Source organism: Plecotus auritus (genome assembly GCF_963455305.1).
Source record: "Plecotus auritus genome assembly, chromosome: 6".
Classification (NCBI taxonomy): Eukaryota; Metazoa; Chordata; class Mammalia; order Chiroptera; family Vespertilionidae; genus Plecotus; species Plecotus auritus.
The window spans coordinates 148,540,654-148,560,988 of NC_137773.1; the positions used below are offsets into that span (position 1 = coordinate 148,540,654).

The window sequence follows — 20,335 nt, forward strand, 5'->3', positions numbered from 1 at the left end:
GAGTATGTTTGGTTTTGTGAGAAACTGGAAAACTGTCTTCCAAAAATGGATGTACCATTTTGCTTTCCTGCCAGCGTTTGTTAATAGTGTTCTTGATTTTGGCCATTCTAATAGGTGTGTATTAGTATCTTGTTTTAATTTGCATTTCCCTGATGACATGATATGGAGCATCTTTTCATATGCTTACTTGTCATCTATATGTTTTCTTTAGTGAGGTGTCCAGATGTTTTGCCCATTTGTTTTCTTATTGAGTTTTAATAATTCTTTATATGTTAGATTATAGTCCTTTGTAGATATGTATTTTGCAAATGTTTTTTCCAGCCTGTAATTGTCTGCTCATTGTCTAGACCAGTGGTTCTCAACCTTCCTAATGCCGCGACCCTTTAATACAGTTCCTCATGTTGTGGTGACCCCCAACCATAAAATTAATTTCGTTGCTACTTCATAACTGTAATTTTGCTACTGTTATGAATCGTAATGTAAATATCTGTGTTTTCCGATGGTCTTAGGCTCTACAGCTGCGGCTCTCAACCTATGGGTCGCGACCCATAGGTTGAGAACCGCTACCAGGGTCGCCTAAGACCATCGGAAAACACAGATATTTACATTACGATTCATAACAGTAGCAAAATTACAGTTATGAAGTAGCAACGAAATTAATTTTATGGTTGGGGGTCACCACAACATGAGGAACTGTATTAAAGGGTCGCGGCATTAGGAAGGTTGAGAACCACTGGTCTAGACAGTGTCTTTTGCAAAACAGAAGTTTTTAAATTTTAATGAACTCCAGCTTATCACTTATTTTTTGCAGGGATCTTGCCTTTATCAAAAGGTCATATCCAAAAAGTCATCACCATAGCCAAGGTCATCTACATTTTCTCCTAAGTGATTTTCTAGAAGTTTTATATTTTGTGTTTTACATTTAAGTTTGTGATCAATTTAGAGTGAATTTTAATGAAATATTTAAGGTCTATGTCTAGATTAATTTTTTTTGCTTGTGGATGTCCAGTTATTCTGGCACTGTTTGTTATAGATATTATCTTGCTGAATTTTACTACCTTTGCTCCTTTGTCAAAGATCAGATAGCTGTATGTCTGTCTCTTTCTGAGCTCTCTTCTGTTCCGTTGATTTATGAGTCTACTAGAGGCCCAGTGCACGAAATTCGTGCATGGCGGGGGAGGGTTCCTCAACCCCAGCCTGCACCCTCTCCAATCTGGGATCCCTCTCACAATCCAGGACTGCTGGCTCCTAACCGCTCACCTGCCTCTGCCTGATTGCCCCTAACCGCTTCTGCCTGCCAGCCTGATCACCTCCTAACCACTCCCTGCCAGCCTGATGAATGCCTAACTGCTCCCTGGCCAGCCTGATTGCCCCTATCTGCCCTCCCCTGCCGGGCTGGTCACCCCTAACTGCCCTCCCCTCCAGGCCTGGGTACCCCCCCCAAATGTCCTCCCCTGCAGGCCTGGTCCCCCCCAACTGCCCTCCCCTGCTGGCCTGGTCTCCCCCAACTGCCCTCCTCTGCTGGCCTGGTCCCCCCCAACTGCCCTTCCCTGCAGGCCTGGTCCCCCCAAGTGCCCTTCCCTGTAGGGCTGGGTCCCCCCCAACTGCCCTCCCTTGCTAGCCTGGTCTCCCCCAACTGCCCTCCTCTGCCAGCCTGGTCACCCCCAAATGTCCTCTTCTGCTGGCCTGGTCACCCCTAACTGCCCACAACTGCCCTCCCCTGCAGGCCTGGGTCCCCCCCAACTGCCCTCCTCTGCCAGCCTGGTCACCACTAAATGTCCTCTTCTGCTGGCCTGGTCACCCCTAACTGCCCACAACTGCCCTCCCCTGCAAGCCATCTTGTGGCGGCCATCTTGTGTCCACATGGGGGCAGCCATCTTGTGTCTTGGAGTGATGGTCAATTTGCCTATTACTCTTTTATTAGATAAGATTCATTCTCCAGTACCACACTGTCTTCACTACTGTAGCTTTTTTCCCAGCCTTATTGAGATATATTAGACATATAATATTGTATAGGTTTATGGTGTCCAATGTGATGATTTGATATGCGTGTATATTGCAAAATGGTGATACTATCTATATATATAAAAGGCTAAGTGACCGACCGTACATATGTCTGACCGGCCAACCAACCAGCTGGTACATATGACGTGCACTGGCAATTGAAAAATAAACGTTGACTCGCATATTTCTATTATAGAGAAAGGGCGAATAGTGATATTAAAATACTTTGTATTTTAATTTTATACGACTACTAGTAGCCCTGCGCACGAATCCGTGCGCCAGTAGCTCTCTGTGGGGCCTGGCTATTCTGCACCCGCTGCCCAGAGGCTCTCCGCGGCCCAGAGGCCCATCCGCTCCGGGGCGACGACGCAAGCATTCTGCCAGGCTGCTCACGCTGCCAGCTCTCAGTAGCCACCTCCCCGGGACTGGGGGACTCCAGCGGGGCTGAGAGTGGGCACCGCCATCTTGTGGCTATGGGCGCCTCCGTCTTTGTGATGGGGAGTGATGGTTAATTTGCATATTACCTTTATTTAGATAGGATATTGTATATACTATTTTGACAAGTAATTTTTTGCAGTAATGTAATTACCACACGAATATTTCTTCTAATTAATTTCCTTTCAAGGTGCACAAATCCGTGCACTAGGCCACTAGTAGCTTTATAATAAGTCTTCCAGTTGGTTAGTGTCAGTCCTCCACTTTGTTCTTCACCTTCAATAGCATGTTGTCTACTTTGGGTGTTCTGCCTTTCCATATAAACCTTAGAATCAGTTTATTATTATCCACACAAAAACTTGCTGAGGCCCTGACCGGTTTGGCTCAGTGGATAGAGCGTCGGCCTGCAGACTGAAGGGTCCCAGGTTCGATTCCAGTCAAGGACATGTACCTTGGTTGCGGGCACATCCCCAGTGGGAGGTGTGCAGGAGGCAGCTGATCGATGTTTCTAACTCTCTATCCCTCTCCCTTCCTCTCTATAAAAAAACAATAAAATATATTTGGAAGAAAAAACTTGCTGAGATTTTGATGAAAACTGTTTAGAATCTGTAGATCAAGTTAGAAGAACTGACTTCTTAACAATATTGAATCTTCCTCCCCTTGAACATGGAGTATTTCTCCATTTATTTAGTTATTTCATTTATTAGTGTTTTGTAGTTTTCCTCATATAACTCTTTTATGTATTTTGTTAGATTTATACCTCAGTAATTATTTTGGGGGGTGCTAATGTAAATGGCATTGTGTTTTTTATTTTCAAATTCCTCTTGTTCATTGCTAATATAGATGAAAGTGATTGACTTTTGTATATTAAATTTGTATCCTACGACCTTGCTATAATTGCTTATTAGTTCCAGCAGTTTGTCATTTCTTTAGGATTTTCCACATAAGATTTTCATCATGTAATCTGTGATCAAGGACAGTTTGATTTCTGCCTTTCCAGACTATATACTTCATATTTCTTTATCTTGTCTTATTGCATTAACTAGAATTTCCAGTACAATGTTGAAAAGGGGAGTGGTAAGAGGGGACATTCCTGCCTTGTACTGATTTAGTAGGAAAGTTCCAAGTTTCTCAGCATTAAGTGTAACGTTACTTGTATAGCTTTTTATAAATGTTCATTATCAGGTTGAGGAAGTTACCCTCTGTTCCTTGTTTAGTTACTGAGAGTTTCTATCATGAATGGGTGTTGTGTCAAATGCCTTTTCTATATGTATTGGTACAATCATTTGATTTTTTTATCCTGTTGACAAGATTACATTGATTTTAGAATGTTGAACTAGCCTTGTATACCTGGGTTACATCCCACTTGGTCATGGTGTACATAAAAAAAATTAGTCTGTACATTAGGACTTTCCTTAAACCATCTTTATTTTTTACTTAATTTATTGGGGTGACATTAGTTAATAAAATTATATAGGTTTCAGGTGTACATTGCTATAATATGGTGTATATAATTCTTTCAGTACATTGTTGGATTCTATTTACTAATATTTTACTGAGGATTTTTGCATTTATATTCATGAAGTTATTAGTCTCTAGTTTTCTTGTGATATCTTTGCCTGCTTTTGGTATTAGGGTAATGCTAGCCTCATAAAGTGAATTAAAAAGTATTCTCTCTCTATCCTGCAAAAGATACTGTAGGGAATTTGGTATATTTTCTTCCTTAAATATTTTGGTTGAATTCACCAGTGGAACTAGTTGAGCCTTGTGCTTTCTGTTTTGGAGAATTATTAATTATTGAATCTATTAATAGATGTAGGCCTATTCAAATTGTCTATTTCTTGTGTCAGTTTTGGCAAATTGTGTGTTTCAAGGAATTGGTCTGTTTCATCTAGATTGTCAAAGTTGTGGGCATAGAGTTGTTTATAGTATTACTTTATTTTCCTTTTAATGTCCATAGATTCTGTATAGTGATGTATGTATCCTCTTTCATTTGTTATTAGTAATTTGGCTCCTATCTCTTTTTCTTAGCTAGCTTGGCTAGAGGCTTATTAATTTTCAAGGAACTAAGCTTTTGATTTTGCCCATTTTCTCTGATTCATCTCTCATTTTTGTTTCTTTCTCCCATATTGGATTTAATTTGACTTTATTTTTATAGTTTCATAAGATGGAAACTTAGATTTTTTTTTCCTAAATGTGTACATTCAGTGCTGTAAATTTACCTCTAAATACTGCTTTCACTGCATCTCACAAATTTGATGTTACATTTTCTTTTTACTTCAAAATATTTTAAAATTCCTTGTGATTTCTTTGACCTATGTGTTATTTAGAAGTGTGTTATTTAATCTCTACATATTTGGGGATTTTTCCAGCTATCTTTCTAATGTTGATTTTCAGTTTAATTCCATTGTGGTCTGAGAGCAGACATTGTATGATTTCTATACTTCTAAATTTGTTAAAGTGTGTTTTATGACCCAGAATGTGGTCTGTCTTGGTGAATAGTCCAGATAAACATGAGGATAATGTGTATTCTGTTAATGTTGAATGAAGTCGTCTATAAATATCAAGTATGTAAGTAATTGATGGTGTAGTTGAGTTTAACTATGTCCTTACTGATTTTCTGCCTGTTGAATCTGTCCATGTCTGATGGGGGGTGTTGAACTCTCCATTTCTGATAGTGAATCCATCTATTTCTCTTTGTAATTCTATTAGTTCTTTGCCTCATAGTTTTATATTGTTATTAGGCACAAACACGAGGAGGATTATGTCTTCTTGGAGAATTGATCCTTTTATCTGTATGTAGTGCCCTTCTTTACCCCTGCTAACTTTTCCTTGCTGTGAAGTCTGCTCTGAAATTAATATAGCTATTCCTGTTTTCTTTTGATTAGTATTAGCATGTTATCTTTCTCCATTTATACTTCTAATCTAATTTGTGTTTTTATTTTTAAAATATTTTTATTGATTTCAGAGAGATAGAAACATCAATGATGAGAGAATCATTGATCGGCTGCCCCCTGTACACCCCCCGCACTGGGGATAAAGCAACCTGGGCATGTGCTCTGACCAGGAATCAAACCGTGACCTCCTGGTTTATAGGTCAATGTTCAACCACTGAGCCACTCCAGTCAGGTGATGTTTCTGTTTAAAGTGAGTTTCTGTAGACAACCTATATTTGGGTCTTGTTCTTTGATCCACTCTGACAATCTGTCTTTTTACTTGATGCATTTAGACCATTGATACTCATACAATTGGATTAACATCTACCATATTCCTTACTATTGTTTTTTCCCTTGTTCTTGGCTCCTGTTTGTTCTGTGTGTTTTTTGTTTGTGTGTGTGTGTTTGGTCTTATACTCTTTTTTTCTGTCTTTTGTGGTTTTATTTGAACATTTTATGATTCTATTTACTCTCCTTCCTTAACATATTGATACTTTCTAAGTGGTTGCCCTAGAGTTTGCAATATACATTTACAGCTAATATAAGTCTACTTCACAGATAGTATGAAAATAATACAGTTCATCCCTCCCATCTCTTGGATCATTGCTATCATTCATTTCATTTACAACATACATAATTAAACACATTATTGGTATTATTCTGAACAAACTTATTTGTTAGATCAATTAAGAATAAAGAAAGTAAGTTTTTTGTTTTTTGTTTAATCCTCACCTGAGGATATTTTTTCTTTGTCCTTTTTTAAAATATATTTTTATTGATCTCAGAGAGGGACGGAGAGATAGAAACATCAATGATGAGAATCATTGATTGGCTGCCTTCTGCATGCCTCCTACTGGGGACCTAGCCCACAACCTGGGCATGTGCCCTTGACTAGAATCGAACCCGGGACCCTTCAGTCCGCAGACCAACACTCTTATCCACTGAGCCGAACCGGCTAGGGCTGAGGATATTTTTTTCCATTGGTTTTTAGAGTGGGAGGGAGAGAGAGAGAGATACATACATAAATTGGTTGCCTCCTGCACATGCCCAGACTGGGCCTAGGATAGGGCCTGGGATAGAACCCGGAACCCTTCTTGCATGGGCCTAAGCTGTAGCTACACAGGCCAGGGCAGAAAATAAGTTTTTATTGTACCTTCATTTATTCCTTCTTCTTGTAGATCCAAGTTTCTGACCTATATTATTTTCCTTCTCTCTAAAGAACATCTTTTAACATTTCTTGTAAAGCAAATCTACTGGCAACAGTCTCTCAATTTTTGTCTGAGAAAGTCTTTATTTCCCCTTCACCTTTGAAGAATAATTTTGCAAGACAGACTTTAGGCTGGTGGGTTTTTCTCTTAACATTTTAAATATTTCACTCTACTCTCTTCTTGCTTGCATGGTTTCTGAGGAGAGGTTGAATATAATTTTTGTTTGTTTGTTTCTCTGTAGCTAAGGTACTTTTTTCCCACTGGCTTTTTAATTTTCTGTAGTTTGAAAATGATATGTCTAGATGTGGTTCTTTTGGCATTTTTCCTGCTTGGGATTCTTTGAGTTTCCTGGATCTGTGGTTTGCTATCTTTTTTAGTGAGAGAGAGACCTTTGTTGTTCCACTTACTTATGCATTTATTGGTTGACTAACGGGCCAGGACTATGGTTTGATGTGTAATATTAATTTTATCATTGTTGTTTCAAATATGTCTTCTGTTCCTTTGTCTTCCCCTTATTATATTCCCATTATGCATATGTTATAGGTTTCACAGTTGTACTATAGCCCTAGGATATTGGGGGGGAGGTGGTTATCTGCGTTCTTCACTTTTTAAAGGATTCTGTTGAGACTAGGGGCCCAATGCACGAATTCGTGCACCATGAAAGGAAATGTAGACTGCAAGACTGTGGTGGGCACAGGGACGGGTCTCGGCCCATCCTCTGTGACCCCACCTGGCCCCTCCTGCCGCGGCCCCCAGTCCCGTCTGCCAGCAGCCCTGCTCCCACAGCCGCCGCTCCCTCACGCAGACGGCGTTGGCCCCACTCGCACCCGCTGACAGCGCTGAGCAATCAGGACCGGCGCCAGGCACTGGCAACAGGTGCGAGTGGTGGCTCCAGTGCCGGCAGAGGTTGTGAGCGGGGCCGCTGCCAACAGCAAGTGCAAGAGGCGGCTGCCAGCCCCAATCACCCCTAGGGAGCAGGTGGAGGTGGAGAAGCCCTGAGGGGCAATCAGGGCCAGTGTCGACAGCAGGTGCAAACACTGGGCAGGAGCAAAGAATTTTCAGTAACCATCAGAGGCTCGACCCGATGACAGCGACCCGTGCCCTGCCTTGGTCTGGCGCCCCCGCTCACCTGCTCCACCATCCCACCACGGCTGATGCCCGCCATGTTCTGCACACACACCCTGGTGGTCAGTGCACGTCATAGCAACCGGTTGTTTGGTTGTTATGCCATTAGGTCTATTTGCATATCAGGGTTTTATATATAAAGATATCCTCTAGCTCAGATAGAGTCTCTCCTTACCCTTTTTTCATTAGAGCTCTTAGCATATTAATCTTAGTTGTTTATTCCCAGCCTGAAAATTATAGCCTTTTTGCCCTGTCTGGTTCTGATCTTGCTGTTTCTTCCAATTGTGTTTTCTAACTTTTGGTATGCCTTGTAATTTGTTCTTGATAGCTGGACATAATACTGGGTAAAGTGAATTGCTGTACATAGGCATTTAGTAATGTGGTAATGAGATGTTGGGGGGAGGGGAAGCATTCTGTAGTCCTATGGTTAGGTCTCAGCCTTTTAGTGAGCTTTGCCTCTGGACTGTGAACTTTACTGTGTTTCTCAGGATTGTTTTTTCTCTTCCACCCGTAGGCAGAACAGGATGAGTGGGCTGCAGTTGCCTGTTTGTGGGGTGGAGGTGGGGTCATTCGCTCCTAGCTTCTACCAGACCAGAGCAGCTCTAAACAGAGAGAAAGGGAGCCCCTATCTTATCCATGTCTGCCGAGTAGAGCTCCGGTAACACAGAGCTGTGGTGGAGGAGAAGGGCAAGGGAATGATTCAGGATGTGGTTCAAATGCTACAAATGCTCACTGTTCTTACTGAGATTTAGTAGATTTTCTTAAATAAATGTTTCTTCCATTGCTATGTGCCTTTAGGACAATTTCTAAAGAACTTAAATGATTATCTTTTATCATTTTCACTAGTTAAAAGGTGGTTTTGATGGGGAAAGCGTGTGTATGCAAAGCTCCTCACTCCACCATTCCAGAACTCCTGTCTTGGTCTGAACATTTAAAAGAAAATTCAGTGTGTTTTTTTGTCAGTTTGGGGTGGTTGTTTGTTTTTTTTTCTCAAAAAATAGAACTCATGGACATGAACAACAGTGTGGTGATTGTGGGGGTAAGAGAAGTGGAAGAGGGCATAGAGGGAATAAATAGTAATGGAAAAAATGGAAAAATTTTTTAAATTAAGTAACCTTTTTGAGCCAAATTTCTCAGGATTTTTTTGAACATTGGTATTTTAAAACGAAGGAAGAAATATGGGAACGACCAGACATATAGACACACACACCCTTAGTAATACATTCACTTGTTTAAAGTATTCCAGGATTATGTGAAGCAAAACCTACTCAGTCCCTCTCTTTCCAAAGGTAACCACCGTTGAAAGTGTGTCCTTAGGGATTCTTCAGAGCCTTCTGAGAGAGCCTCGGGTTATGAAAAAATGAAAGTCACTGCTTCTTCTATTGTGTTTCTAGTCATTCATACCTAGAAAAATTCCTTACGGAGCAGATGATGGAAAGGAGGGAAGATGTGTGGCTTCCACTCATCTCCTATAGAAATTCGTTAGTCACTGGAGGTGAAGATGATAGAATGTCTGTCAACAGTGGAAGTAGCAGCAGCAAAACCTCCTCAGTAAGGAGTAAGAAAGGACGACCCCCGCTTCATAAGAAACGAGTAGAAGGTAAGTTGCCTGTAAACTATGAGGCAAATCACCTTCCTGATATTATAGAAATAAAGTAGCAAATAAATCTGCTGAAGCAAGGTGATACTGTTAAGCATATTATTTCCTTGTATAGTTGATACACACTAAGAGATTCAGGCAAAAAGGTTGGAATAGACAAAGTGGGACAAAAGAAGTTGAAAAAAATGGATACAGAGGAAGGTAGGCACAGAGAAAAAAGGACATAGTTACGGTAGTTTAAAAATTTATCCCAAACCATAGTCCTCTAATACATTAAAACTTAGAATAACATTCTAACTATGTTATTTTATCAGAATTCATACTAGTATAGGAGAAATTCTGATAAGTTGAGGGTAGACCTCTGCAGCAAATTAAATATATCAGAACAGCTTTCCATTTCTACCACTTGGTGGATCATTTATTTTTGTATATTAAAATAGTGCTGGCCAAATCTGGTTTTACAAACTCATGAACTGGTGATTGGGGCATTGAATTATGATGAAAATGTGAGCAATAGTTAATATTCATATAACCAAAGGACTAAAAAAAAATAAGAAAATTTTCAAAATAAAATGCTTATTTCCTCATAAAGATTCTAGGAAATTTTCTCCAAACCAAGAAAGGAAGACCGTGATCTGAATCCTGTATTCTTGCAACTTTCTATATACCTTTAAGCATTTCATCTCTGCTGCCTAAAAAACAGTGACTCATCTAAGATTTTGTTAAAATCTGTGGCAAAATAAGAATTTAATAAACTTCCATCATTGGGGAGGCAGTAGTGACTATTGATTGAAAAGTCCAAACTCTAAAATCAGAGTTCTAGAATTCAAACCTGACTTTCTCATTTTTTAGCTATGTGACCTTTCAGCATGTTACTTAACCTCTCTAAACCCCAATCACCAATCAAATGATGATCAGAGTACCTATCCTGTTAGCTATTGTGAATATGAAATGAGGTACTCCAAATAAAACACAGTACACATATGTATTTAGCTCAGTGCATGGCACATGGGTCTTCAGTAAATGTCGTCAGAATGTCATCATCATATAGTAAGGCCTCTTATCTAGCATCAGTTAGTAAACTAGGCTGGCCGTATGTTTTTAAGAGAATTAAAGTTAAAGATTTCCTTTCAAGGTTCAGCTGTGGGACTTAAAACTTTGGGGTCCAGTGAATGAAAATACAAAACTCTGCTTTATACTGTAGGATCCTGAACTTTTCTTTAAAGATTACTCCAGTCATTTCCTTTAGGAAATGTCTAGAGCGGCCATATTCAGATAGGTAGGTAGATAGATGTAGATATAAAATATATTTTCCCTATTCATAGCTTTTCATAGATGTAATTTCATATTAGCCAACATACATCAAATCCTTGCTATGTACCAGCAAGCACAGTGTGGGTTACATCATTTAATCAATCATTTGACTAATATTTATAAAGCACTTAAGTAAGTCCCTGGCACATAGTAAATACTGTATAAATTTTTTTTACAAATCATCTTTGAGTTCAACACTATTATCCAGATTTTACACAGAAGAAACTAAGGCAAAGAGAATTTAAATAATGGAGCTGTCAGTATGATTATCTTTAGGACTAAGAGAAGCATATATATAGACCAGATAACCTTAATTTGGTAATTGTTAAATTGCAAAAAAGAAAACTTGCTTTGTCAATTTGAAACTTACCAGGTGACTAAGGTTATATGCCAAATAACCCTTAGGAAGCAGAGTTTCATCGGTTGGTGTAACAATGAGAGAGCTCTGCAAGAAGTGTTTCCAGTGCAGAATATTTAGGGGTTAGGAGGATCTCTTCAAGAAGAGTGGGTTCTTCCTGAAGTTATTCTTGCATTAAGTCTACCAAGCATCCCCATTTTGTATATGAGAAACTTGAATTTGTGGAAGTTTAACAACTTATACAAAGTCACATAGTGAGTAGTATAACTGGGATTCAAACTAGGCAATCTACCTCCAGAGCCATGTTCAAGTCTGTGCTAACTTCTACCAGAGTTCACTTCACCCAGGACATTCTTAACTGGAATTTTACAGATGAGAGCCTGGATAATACATGGCTAAACAGGACTGACACCATGATTCAGACTCCTGGACCCCTGCCAGCACCACAGCTCACTTCCACTGTCCTGCGGGAGAACAGCCGACCCATGGGAGAGCAGATTCAGGAGCCTGAGTCTGAACATGGTTCTGAACCCGACTTCTTACACAAGTAAGTAGTAAAAATTGGTTTTCTTGACATAAAACCTGTAACTGTTAAAGAAATTAAGAAAATCTTTTCATTCATCAGGCCATTTATAGGTCAGTTTCTGGGAAAACAAAACCACAAATAAAGGTTAAATAATTTACATGAGAAGATAATAAGTTACTCAAAGTCCAGAGACTTTTAAATGCATGATGTCTCACTAAATGCTACTTTCACTTAGAGTTTGCACATTCATTGGGCAGGTCTGTTTCTTCTGAGGGTCTTGCCTAGAAGACATGCAGGTTACTTCCTTGGCACAAGAGCTTATACTAGTCTGAACACCAAATAAATAGACTGTACTACTTTTATCATCCATTTAATTAATAGTACTTACCTTATTTAAGCTTATATTTTAACAGTTTGAGGACTAAAAATTAAGATGCTTGATAAATTCAGAGAAATGGTAGAATTAGTTGCCCGTTTGCTAAGAGAAAATAAAGATCTTATCTTTTTTCCATAGTAGCAATTAAAATGTTTTCTAGTACTGGGGCTCTGAAAAATGTGATTGCATGACTTTTGCTATAAAAAAAATTTAAAAACAACTTTTTCTGTTGTTCTCCATCCAACTTTGAAATTCTCTTAGCTCTTCATTTGTGTTTCTATTTATCCTGTTGTGTCTTACTCTGATGGATAAAAGAGAATTCTCACTTGAACTCAAGAAATTTAGCTGGTTGGAAATGGAAAGAGGCAGTGTTAGAGTACCCAGATCCTGGGTTTTCATAAGACATCTTTCCTCTGGGGATTTTCTTTTTCTTTTTTTTTTTTTTTTAAATAAATCTTTATTCAGATTATTACAATTATTTCTCCTTTTTCCCCCCATAGCTCCCCTCCACCCATTTCCCACCCCACCGTCTGCCCTTACCTCCCCCCCACTGTCCTCATCCATAGGTGTATGATTTTTGTCCATTCTCTTCATGAACCCCCCATACACCTTTCCCCCTGAGAATTATCAGTCCACTCCCTTTCTATGCCCCTGATTCTATTATATTCACCAGATTATTCTGTTCCTCAGGTTTTTAATTCACTTGATTTTTAGGTTCGCTTGTTGATAGATATGTATTTGTTGTTCATAATTTTTCTCTTTACTTTTTTCTTCTTCCTCTTCTTTAAGAATACCTTTCAGCATTTCATATAATACTGGTTTGGTGGTGATGAACTCCTTTAGCTTTTTCATATCTGTGAAGCTCTTTATCTGACCTTCAATTCTGAATGATAGCTTTGCTGGGTAGAGTAATCTTGGTTGTAGGTTCTTGCTATTCATCACATTGAAAATTTCTTGCCACTCCTGTCTGGCCTGCATAGTTTCTGTTGAGAAGTCAGCTGACAGTCATATGGGTGCTCCCTTGTAGGTAATTAACTGTTTTTCTCTTGCTGCTTTTAAGATTCTCTCTTTGTCTTTTGCTCTTGGCATTTTAATTATGATGTGTCTTGGTGTGGTCCTCTTTGGATTCCTTTTGTTTGGGGTTCTGTGCGCTTCCTGGACTTGTAAGTCTATTTCTTTCACCAGGTGGGGGAAGTTTTCGGTCATTATTTCTTCAAATAGGTTTTCAGTATCTTTCTCTCTCTCTTCTTCTGGCACCCCCATAATTCTGATGTTGGTACGCTTGAAGTTGTTCCAGAGTCTTCTTACATTATCTTCAACTTTTTGGATTTTTTTTTTTTTGCTTTTTGCTTTTTCGGTTGAGTGTTTTTTGCTTCTTTGTATATCAATTCTTTGACTTGATTCTTGTGTTCCTCTATTCTGTTTCTGGGTCTCTGTATAATATTTTTTATTTCATTCAGTGTATGTTTAATTTCTAGTTGGTCCTTTTTCATATCTTCGAGGGTCTCGTTATATTTATCGGCCTTTTCTAGGATATTCTTAAAAAGTCTTATAACCGTGGTTTTGAATTCTATATCCAGTCATTTGTTTTCCTCCATTTCTTTCGTTTGTGATCTGTTTCTTTGACGCCGCATTTTCACTGATTCCCTGAGTTGGTAAGGTAGGTATTTGTGCTAGGTTTCCAATATGGCCCAGTGGGTCTGCTTCCCCAGTTAACCTGAGGTGGACACTCTTGGTGCACCCCTTTGTGGACTGTGTGTACAGCCTTGTTGTAATTAAGTCTTTATTGTTGTTGGTATCACTGGGAAGAATTGACCTCCGGGCCAGTTGGTGTAAGGATCAGCTGTGTCTATGCTGGGAGAAGTTCGGTGCTGGAGACAGCCTTATAGGATTAGACTTGCCAAATTGCAATAGCCTCTGTGCTCAGCTTGGATGGGGTGGAGTCTCAGTCTTGGCTTCCTGTCAGCCTTGCCCTTGCGCGCATGTGCGCTTTCAGTCCTCCGCCTTCCCCAGCTCGAGTCTCCGCCTGAGAGTCCAGACTCCCCCCACAAGAGCGTGGGTCCCCAGGGGCTCGCCTGGAACCGGGGTTCACTGCAGTCAGAACTGGGGCACAGTGCCGTCAGGAGCCTCTGACTCCCCTCCACCAGGGAAAGCCCGCGGCAACCTCCGCAGCCCTTGTGCACACCGTCGCGGGCGCGCTTTCAGTCCTCCGCCTTCCCCGGCTCCCGAGTCTCCGCCCGAGAGTCCAGACTCCCCCCACAAGAGCGTGGGTCCCCAGGGGCTCGCCTGGAACTGGGGTTCACTGCAGTCAGAACTGGGGCTCAGTGCAGTCAGAATCCTCTGACTCCCCTCCACTAGGGAAAGCCTGTGGCAACCCCCGCAGCCTTTGTGCGCACTGGCCCGCGTGCGCCTTCAGACTTCTGCCTTTCCCAGCTCGAGTCTCCGCCCGAGAGTCCAGACTGCCCCCCGTAAGAGCGTGTGTCCCCAGGGGTTCGCCCAGAACTGGGGTTCAGTGCAGTCAGAACTGGGGTTCAGTGCGGTCGGGGGCTTCCTTCCCCCTTCCGCCAGAGAAAGTCAGCCAGGCTCTCAGCCGCCCTTCCTCTCTGCGCGCACAAAGCCCCTTTGCCGTACCTCCAATTCTCTGTGAGCTTTTCTCTCTCCTTCTAGTTGTAGAATTTTCACTCAGCCAGCTTTCCTGTGGTTCTGGATGGTGTCCGTTCTTTTAGTTGTAGTTTTGAAATTGTTGTGCGAGGCAGCAGTTTAGGTGTTTACCTATGCTGCCATCTTGGTTTCTCCACCTCTGGGGATTTTCTTTAAAGTTGAAAGGATAATTGTCAGCCACTGCATAACTGGACATTCTTAGAAGGTGGTTTTGCTGTATGACCAACTTCCTGCCTTGCTTCCCTGACCTTACCACTTGTCAGTTCCTCCTACCTCCTACCTCTGCCTCCTTTTCCCTGCTAAAGGTTTACAGGTTTTATCAAAGTGGTGCCCCACACAATTATGTAAAGAAAGCTGCCTAGAAAGAACTTCATGCAACAGATTTTATCTACTAAAAATCATTAAAGTATCTCCTGTAAAAGTCCCAAGAGGCATGTTTATTGCAAGTGTTCATGTGCCAATAACAAGTATTGCATACAGGTGCGGGATTTGGCCCAGCATGCATCTAACTCCACATCTCCTCAGAAGGACAGAAAAAACTGTATACCCTTCCTTTTCAACTCTGGAGGGTTCTGAGCTACCAGGACAGCATAATTTCTGTCCCTTAGGGCAGTGGTCGGCAAACTGCGGCTCGCGAGACACGATTTGCCGCTCTGTTGACTAATGAGTTTGCCAACCACTGACCTAGACTCTCAATTCCAATAATTACAGGCTGTTGTTGTTCCTTGTGATTAAGCCCCTATCCCAGTGGTTGGCAAACTCATTATTCAACAGAGCCACATGTGGCTCGCGAGCCGCAGTTTGCCGACCACTGACTTAGGGGATTGGCTGCCCAGCTAGGAACACTTGTGAGTACACAGCAGCTGAATACAGGGATCTAAGGAGCACTCATTTGGCAGGGATTTGGGGAAAGAAACTGATAAATTAAGCACCTGTAGGGGAGGAAAACGTTTTTCTCTATTCGGCCCTGGAATAAATGGAGCTAACTCCCCCTACATGGGGGTTAGGCCAGCCAACTATAGCCTTCTTAACATCGGACTTATTAGCTAATTCTATTATCTGCTGCCACAAAATGAATAATAGTGCTGTCTCTTAGTCCTCAGATGCAGATCTCTTGGTTAGGCCAGCCAAAATTAGAAGACTTAAATCGGAAGGACAGAACAGGAATGAACTACATGAAAGTGAGAACTGGAGTGAGGCATGCTGTGTAAGTGACACATCCAGTATCACAAGAACATGACTGTGATGCTGGTCATTTTGTGGAATGACTTGGGATCCTCTGATGTTTGGTCTTAGGAGTTAAAATCATAATTCAGGATCTGCTATGAAGCATAGGACAGGAATGGAGGCCTTGGGCCCTTGAGCTGTTCATTGTTTCAATCCTATGCTGCTATTTGCCAGCTATGTGGCTTTGGGCAAGCTCTAAAACCTCTGTGCTCAGGTTCCTTATTTGTAAATTTGGGGTAATAGGAGTACCAACTACTTAAAGATTTGTGGGAATGGATACATAGCTAAATAGATGTTAACTACTATTACTGTTACTGCATTTAAATTGTACTTCTTTATAATGGGTTGAGATGAAATTTTGAGTGAATGGAATGATCTTTAATTAGAGTTCAATATCATAATTTGTGCAGTCTATAGGTTGTAATTGGAAAGTGTGCTTTCATTGGTTAGAAGACCTAATGTAAGAAAGAGCCAGGACTCACTCCAAACTCAGTGATTCAGAACAGCTTTCTGACTGGGCTTTTTCCTTATCAGTCGGGGCTTAATGGAGGAAGATGCTGAGCCCATCTTTGAAGATGTGATGATGTCATCCCGGAGCCAATTAGAAGATATGAATGAAGAATTTGAAGACACCATGGTTATTGATCTGGTAAGGAAATGCAATACATTTTTCTTTTGTTAAAATATGTGAAGGTGTTGGTTAGAGAGGAAGGGAAAGAGATAGACACATCATCGATCGGCTGCCTCCTGCATGCCCCCTCCTGGGGATCGAGCTTTGACCAGAATCAAACCCGTGACCTCTTGGTTCACGGATTGACGCTCAACCACTGAGCCACACCAGCCAGGCTGGCCTCTTTTACTTTAAATCGGATACTGACAATATACACTGCACTCCAACATAACCCGATAATGCAGAATATGGACTAGGTATATTAAGACATTAACTTTATCAGGAATAATAATACTTGGTGGTTATGGTTTTTAAAATTTCCATCCATTGGAGATACATATTGAAGGTAATTATAGGTGAAATGACATGGAGAAGAAAAACTGAGATGACTCAGTGAAACAAGAGTTTTAAGTTGGGTGATGGGAACATGGGAATTCATCAATTTTCTCTGTATTAATCTACTAGGGTTGCCATAAATACCACTGAGTGGGTGGCTTAAACAGCAGAAATTTATTTTCTCACCGTTCTGGAGGCTAGAAATCTGAGATCAAGGTATCAGTAGGGTTGATTTCATTCTGAGACCTCTGTATTACTTGTGGATAGCCATCTTCCTTTGTCTTCACGCAGTCTTTTCTTTCTTCTTCTAAGGACACAAATTATATTGGATTAGAACCCATGACCTCCTTTTACCTAATTCTTTTTTTTTTTTTTTTAAATATATTTTATTGATATTTTACAGAGAGGAAGAGAGAGAGATAGAGAGTTAGAAACATCGATGAGAGAGAAACATCAATCAGCTGCCTCCTGCACACCTCCTACTGGGGATGTGCCCGCAACCAAGGTACATGCCCTTGACCGGAATCGAACCCAGGACCCTTCAGTCCGCAGGCCGACGCTCTATCCACTGAGCCAAACCGGTTTCGGCTTTTACCTAACTCTTTAAAGCCCTATCTCCAAATAAGTCACATTCTGAGGGTTAGGACTTTAATATATGAATTGGGAGACATGATTTAGCCCATAATATTCTGCTTTCTATGTTTTTTTCCATGAGATCATGTCACTCCAATCTGTAACCGCCCTTTCACGAGCCCATCATCTACCTGCCTTGGGGAATTTAGTGCAGTTTTGTCACCTGGCATTTGATCAATTTTATAGTTATGTTATGATGGAAGGAATGTTCTATGTTTATAGGCCCACAAATTTATAGGCCTTTACACATTCAATTGATTCATAATTTGAAAGTCTTTTTTCTTGTATAAGGGATAATTAAAAACCAGTTATTTTTTTAAATGTATGCTCCATGTAAAAGCCAGATTTTTTTCCCCAAAATTGACCCTTAACAGTACTGTACATTTATGGTACCATCAGAAATACTAGCTGCTTATTATCACAGTTCATTGTATTAATGTATCTCAGAAATAAAATGAAATAATTTGGCTTCTCTTTCCAGCCCCCATCAAGAAATCGGCGAGAGAGAGCCGAGCTGAGGCCAGATTTCTTTGATTCTGCAGCTATCATAGAAGACGATTCAGTAAATGTTAAATTATTACCGCTTTTTATTTATGGTTTCTGGGTCTTGTTTTTTGCATGAAGTTAATAATTGTGTTTTTCATTTTCTAGGGATTTGGAATGCCTATGTTCTGAAGTCTGAAGAAAATTTACAAATATGGAACTCTATTATTTAGAGCTAGAGGCCTATATACTGTGATAGCTTGTATGGGGAATAAACACTTTTGGTGTGATCTGATTTGTTTTTTAATCAAATGATTGAGGTCAGTCCCCTTGTGCAGTGACAGAAGAGGAGCATGTAACTTACCCAAGGGAATGGTGGTGACCATCACCTCAGAGAGACTGACCTGAGAAATCATTTGTGCCCTAACATTGGACTTGCCCAACACAGATAGACGCGTTTTTCTGAAAGGAGGAAAAAATTTTAAATTTTTAAAACAGCTGTCAAGATAAACACTGTTATACACCTGTTTTATGAAAACTCAGCATTGAGTAAAAAAAAAAATATTTTTAACTTTATTTTCCTGTTGTACAATTTAAAAACCGTTTTAACATTTTGCCTTTTTATGTTTTAAAAGCTAACCATTTTTATTAAACCTATGAGTAAGCAGCTCATTTTAATTGCCGAAGAGTGTTTTGGAGCTCACTGGATTTGGTTGACCTTGTGGAATACAGAAATATGGAGGAGCAGAATATTGACAAGCTAAGATGATCTGACAGTGCATCTCTGCCAAAAACCACACGCCCTCTATGGATATGGATTCCCAGATTTTATATACTCTTGAATAAAAAGGTTTATTTTTATTTATAACAGGGGCATAAAATAAGATGTCCATGCAGCCATTTTTCCAACAGATGCTGTACACCGTTCATTTTATATAGAATAGGGAGATTCAAATACAGTACATTTTCTATTGGTATTTGTTCTGTGCATTTTTAGCAACTTCTACCAGCAAATAAAGTATTCTCAGTAAAACAAAAATGGTTCTCAAGTTATCAGTTTGCTGTTTTTACCACTTATTTCATGCCCTGCCAAATTGAAGTTAAATGGACTTCCATTTTCTTAAGATAATCACAACTCCTTTGCCATGCAAAATTTATTTTAAGTGTAACATAACTGTGTCTACTTCCCATGCACTTAATACCTTTATGCGCTAATTTTGTGAATTAAGTTTACCGATTATAGAAGTATGTGCTGCATAGAAGTCTGTGCTTAGAGGGTGAAGTTCCTAAGCTTACCTTGAAATACAGCTACATTTCAGTGTTAAATGTGCATATTGAGAATAATTCTTTTGGGGAAAGAAATTACGAATCTTCAGGACAGCCTTCAATGGTTTAGAGTTACAGACTGCTTAGATCTTTTATGACTTGCTGCTATTGTTGTTTTTAAAAGCCCACTTAGTTGCTTCCTTTCTGATTTTTAAAGTAAGCCTCAATTTCCAAACCAGTCCATCCATAACTGTTTCTGGGCTTGTTTTTAAAGTAGCTGCAACAGAATCATGAGGTTTGCCCTTTTTATCAAAAATGAAAAGCATTTTTTAAAATCTGTGCACCCAATGATTATCTTTTGTCCAGAAAAGCAAAATGGATTTTCTTCATCCTTTTAGTAAACAAACACAAAACAAATTTTTCTCAACATTTGGGTAGTTCTGAAAAAACTCAGTTGCCAAAAATGTTTTATCTGCTAATTTAGAAATTCCTGGGCTCCAGTTAGGAGGGGGTGGGGTCTTGCTTTTTTCCAGAGATGTGGACTTCCCTGGAAATAAAGGGGCAGGAATGACCTGGACAGTCCACCACGCCTGCCCTGCCTGTGATTGTGGCCAGGAAGCAAGCGGGAGGTGCCCTTGCACATGCACAGATTGATCCTTTGCTTGACAGTCTCATGTGGGAAACAGATGCTGACTTAGAACGGTAGACTACCATGCAACAAAAAAGGCTTAATATCTACTCCAATGGTTCCCAGTTCAGTTTAAAATCAATCGAAATTTTGTATTTTCAGTGTCTCCTTGATTGGTTTTGCTAGTAATTCTGTAAATTGTACATTTGCAATATGAGGTTTTTTTCCTTTTGTACAATTTGAAACTGATGCTTCACCTTTCCTTTAATAAACTATTCAAAATCAGGCTGTGGTAGTCATACTATTGTTCCTACTAGGAAGGCTTTAAAGATTTTCTGTCCTGCTGCTCTGGAGAGTTTGCTCTTTCAGATAATTGTTAAATGGCAAAATTACTGTCTCCGTGAGATTTACAACTAGCTTGTTAATTTCCTTTCATTCCTTGGATTTCCCATGAGAGAATGGGTGGCCAAGTTGCCTTGGTTTCAAGGCTGCGTCTTGGAGGCAGAATCCAGGGACTATCCGCTGGTCTATAGCCTGGATTCTCCCCTG

At 40.2% G+C, this 20,335-nt stretch overlaps 1 protein-coding gene across 3 annotated transcripts in view; it reads left to right on the plus strand.

Annotated features, from left to right (window-relative positions):
• Positions 1–20,073, plus strand: part of STAG1 (STAG1 cohesin complex component) — a gene marked incomplete at its 3' end in the record, with an annotated part of 343,778 nt that extends 323,705 nt beyond the window's left edge. For 2 of the 3 annotated variants that reach the window (XM_080674892.1, XM_080674893.1), the window contains exons 29-34: positions 9,103–9,308; positions 11,353–11,527; positions 15,640–15,750; positions 16,305–16,419; positions 17,891–17,971; positions 18,061–20,073. In XM_080674892.1, the coding sequence (XP_080531018.1) occupies positions 9,103–9,308; positions 11,353–11,527; positions 15,640–15,750; positions 16,305–16,419; positions 17,891–17,971; positions 18,061–18,084 (712 nt within the window). Of the gene's footprint in view, positions 1–9,102; positions 9,309–11,352; positions 11,528–15,639; positions 15,751–16,304; positions 16,420–17,890; positions 18,032–18,060 lie in introns of those variants that run through there. The other variant, XM_080674891.1, reaches the window with a different exon arrangement.
• Between the last annotated feature and the right edge of the window lie 262 nt (positions 20,074–20,335).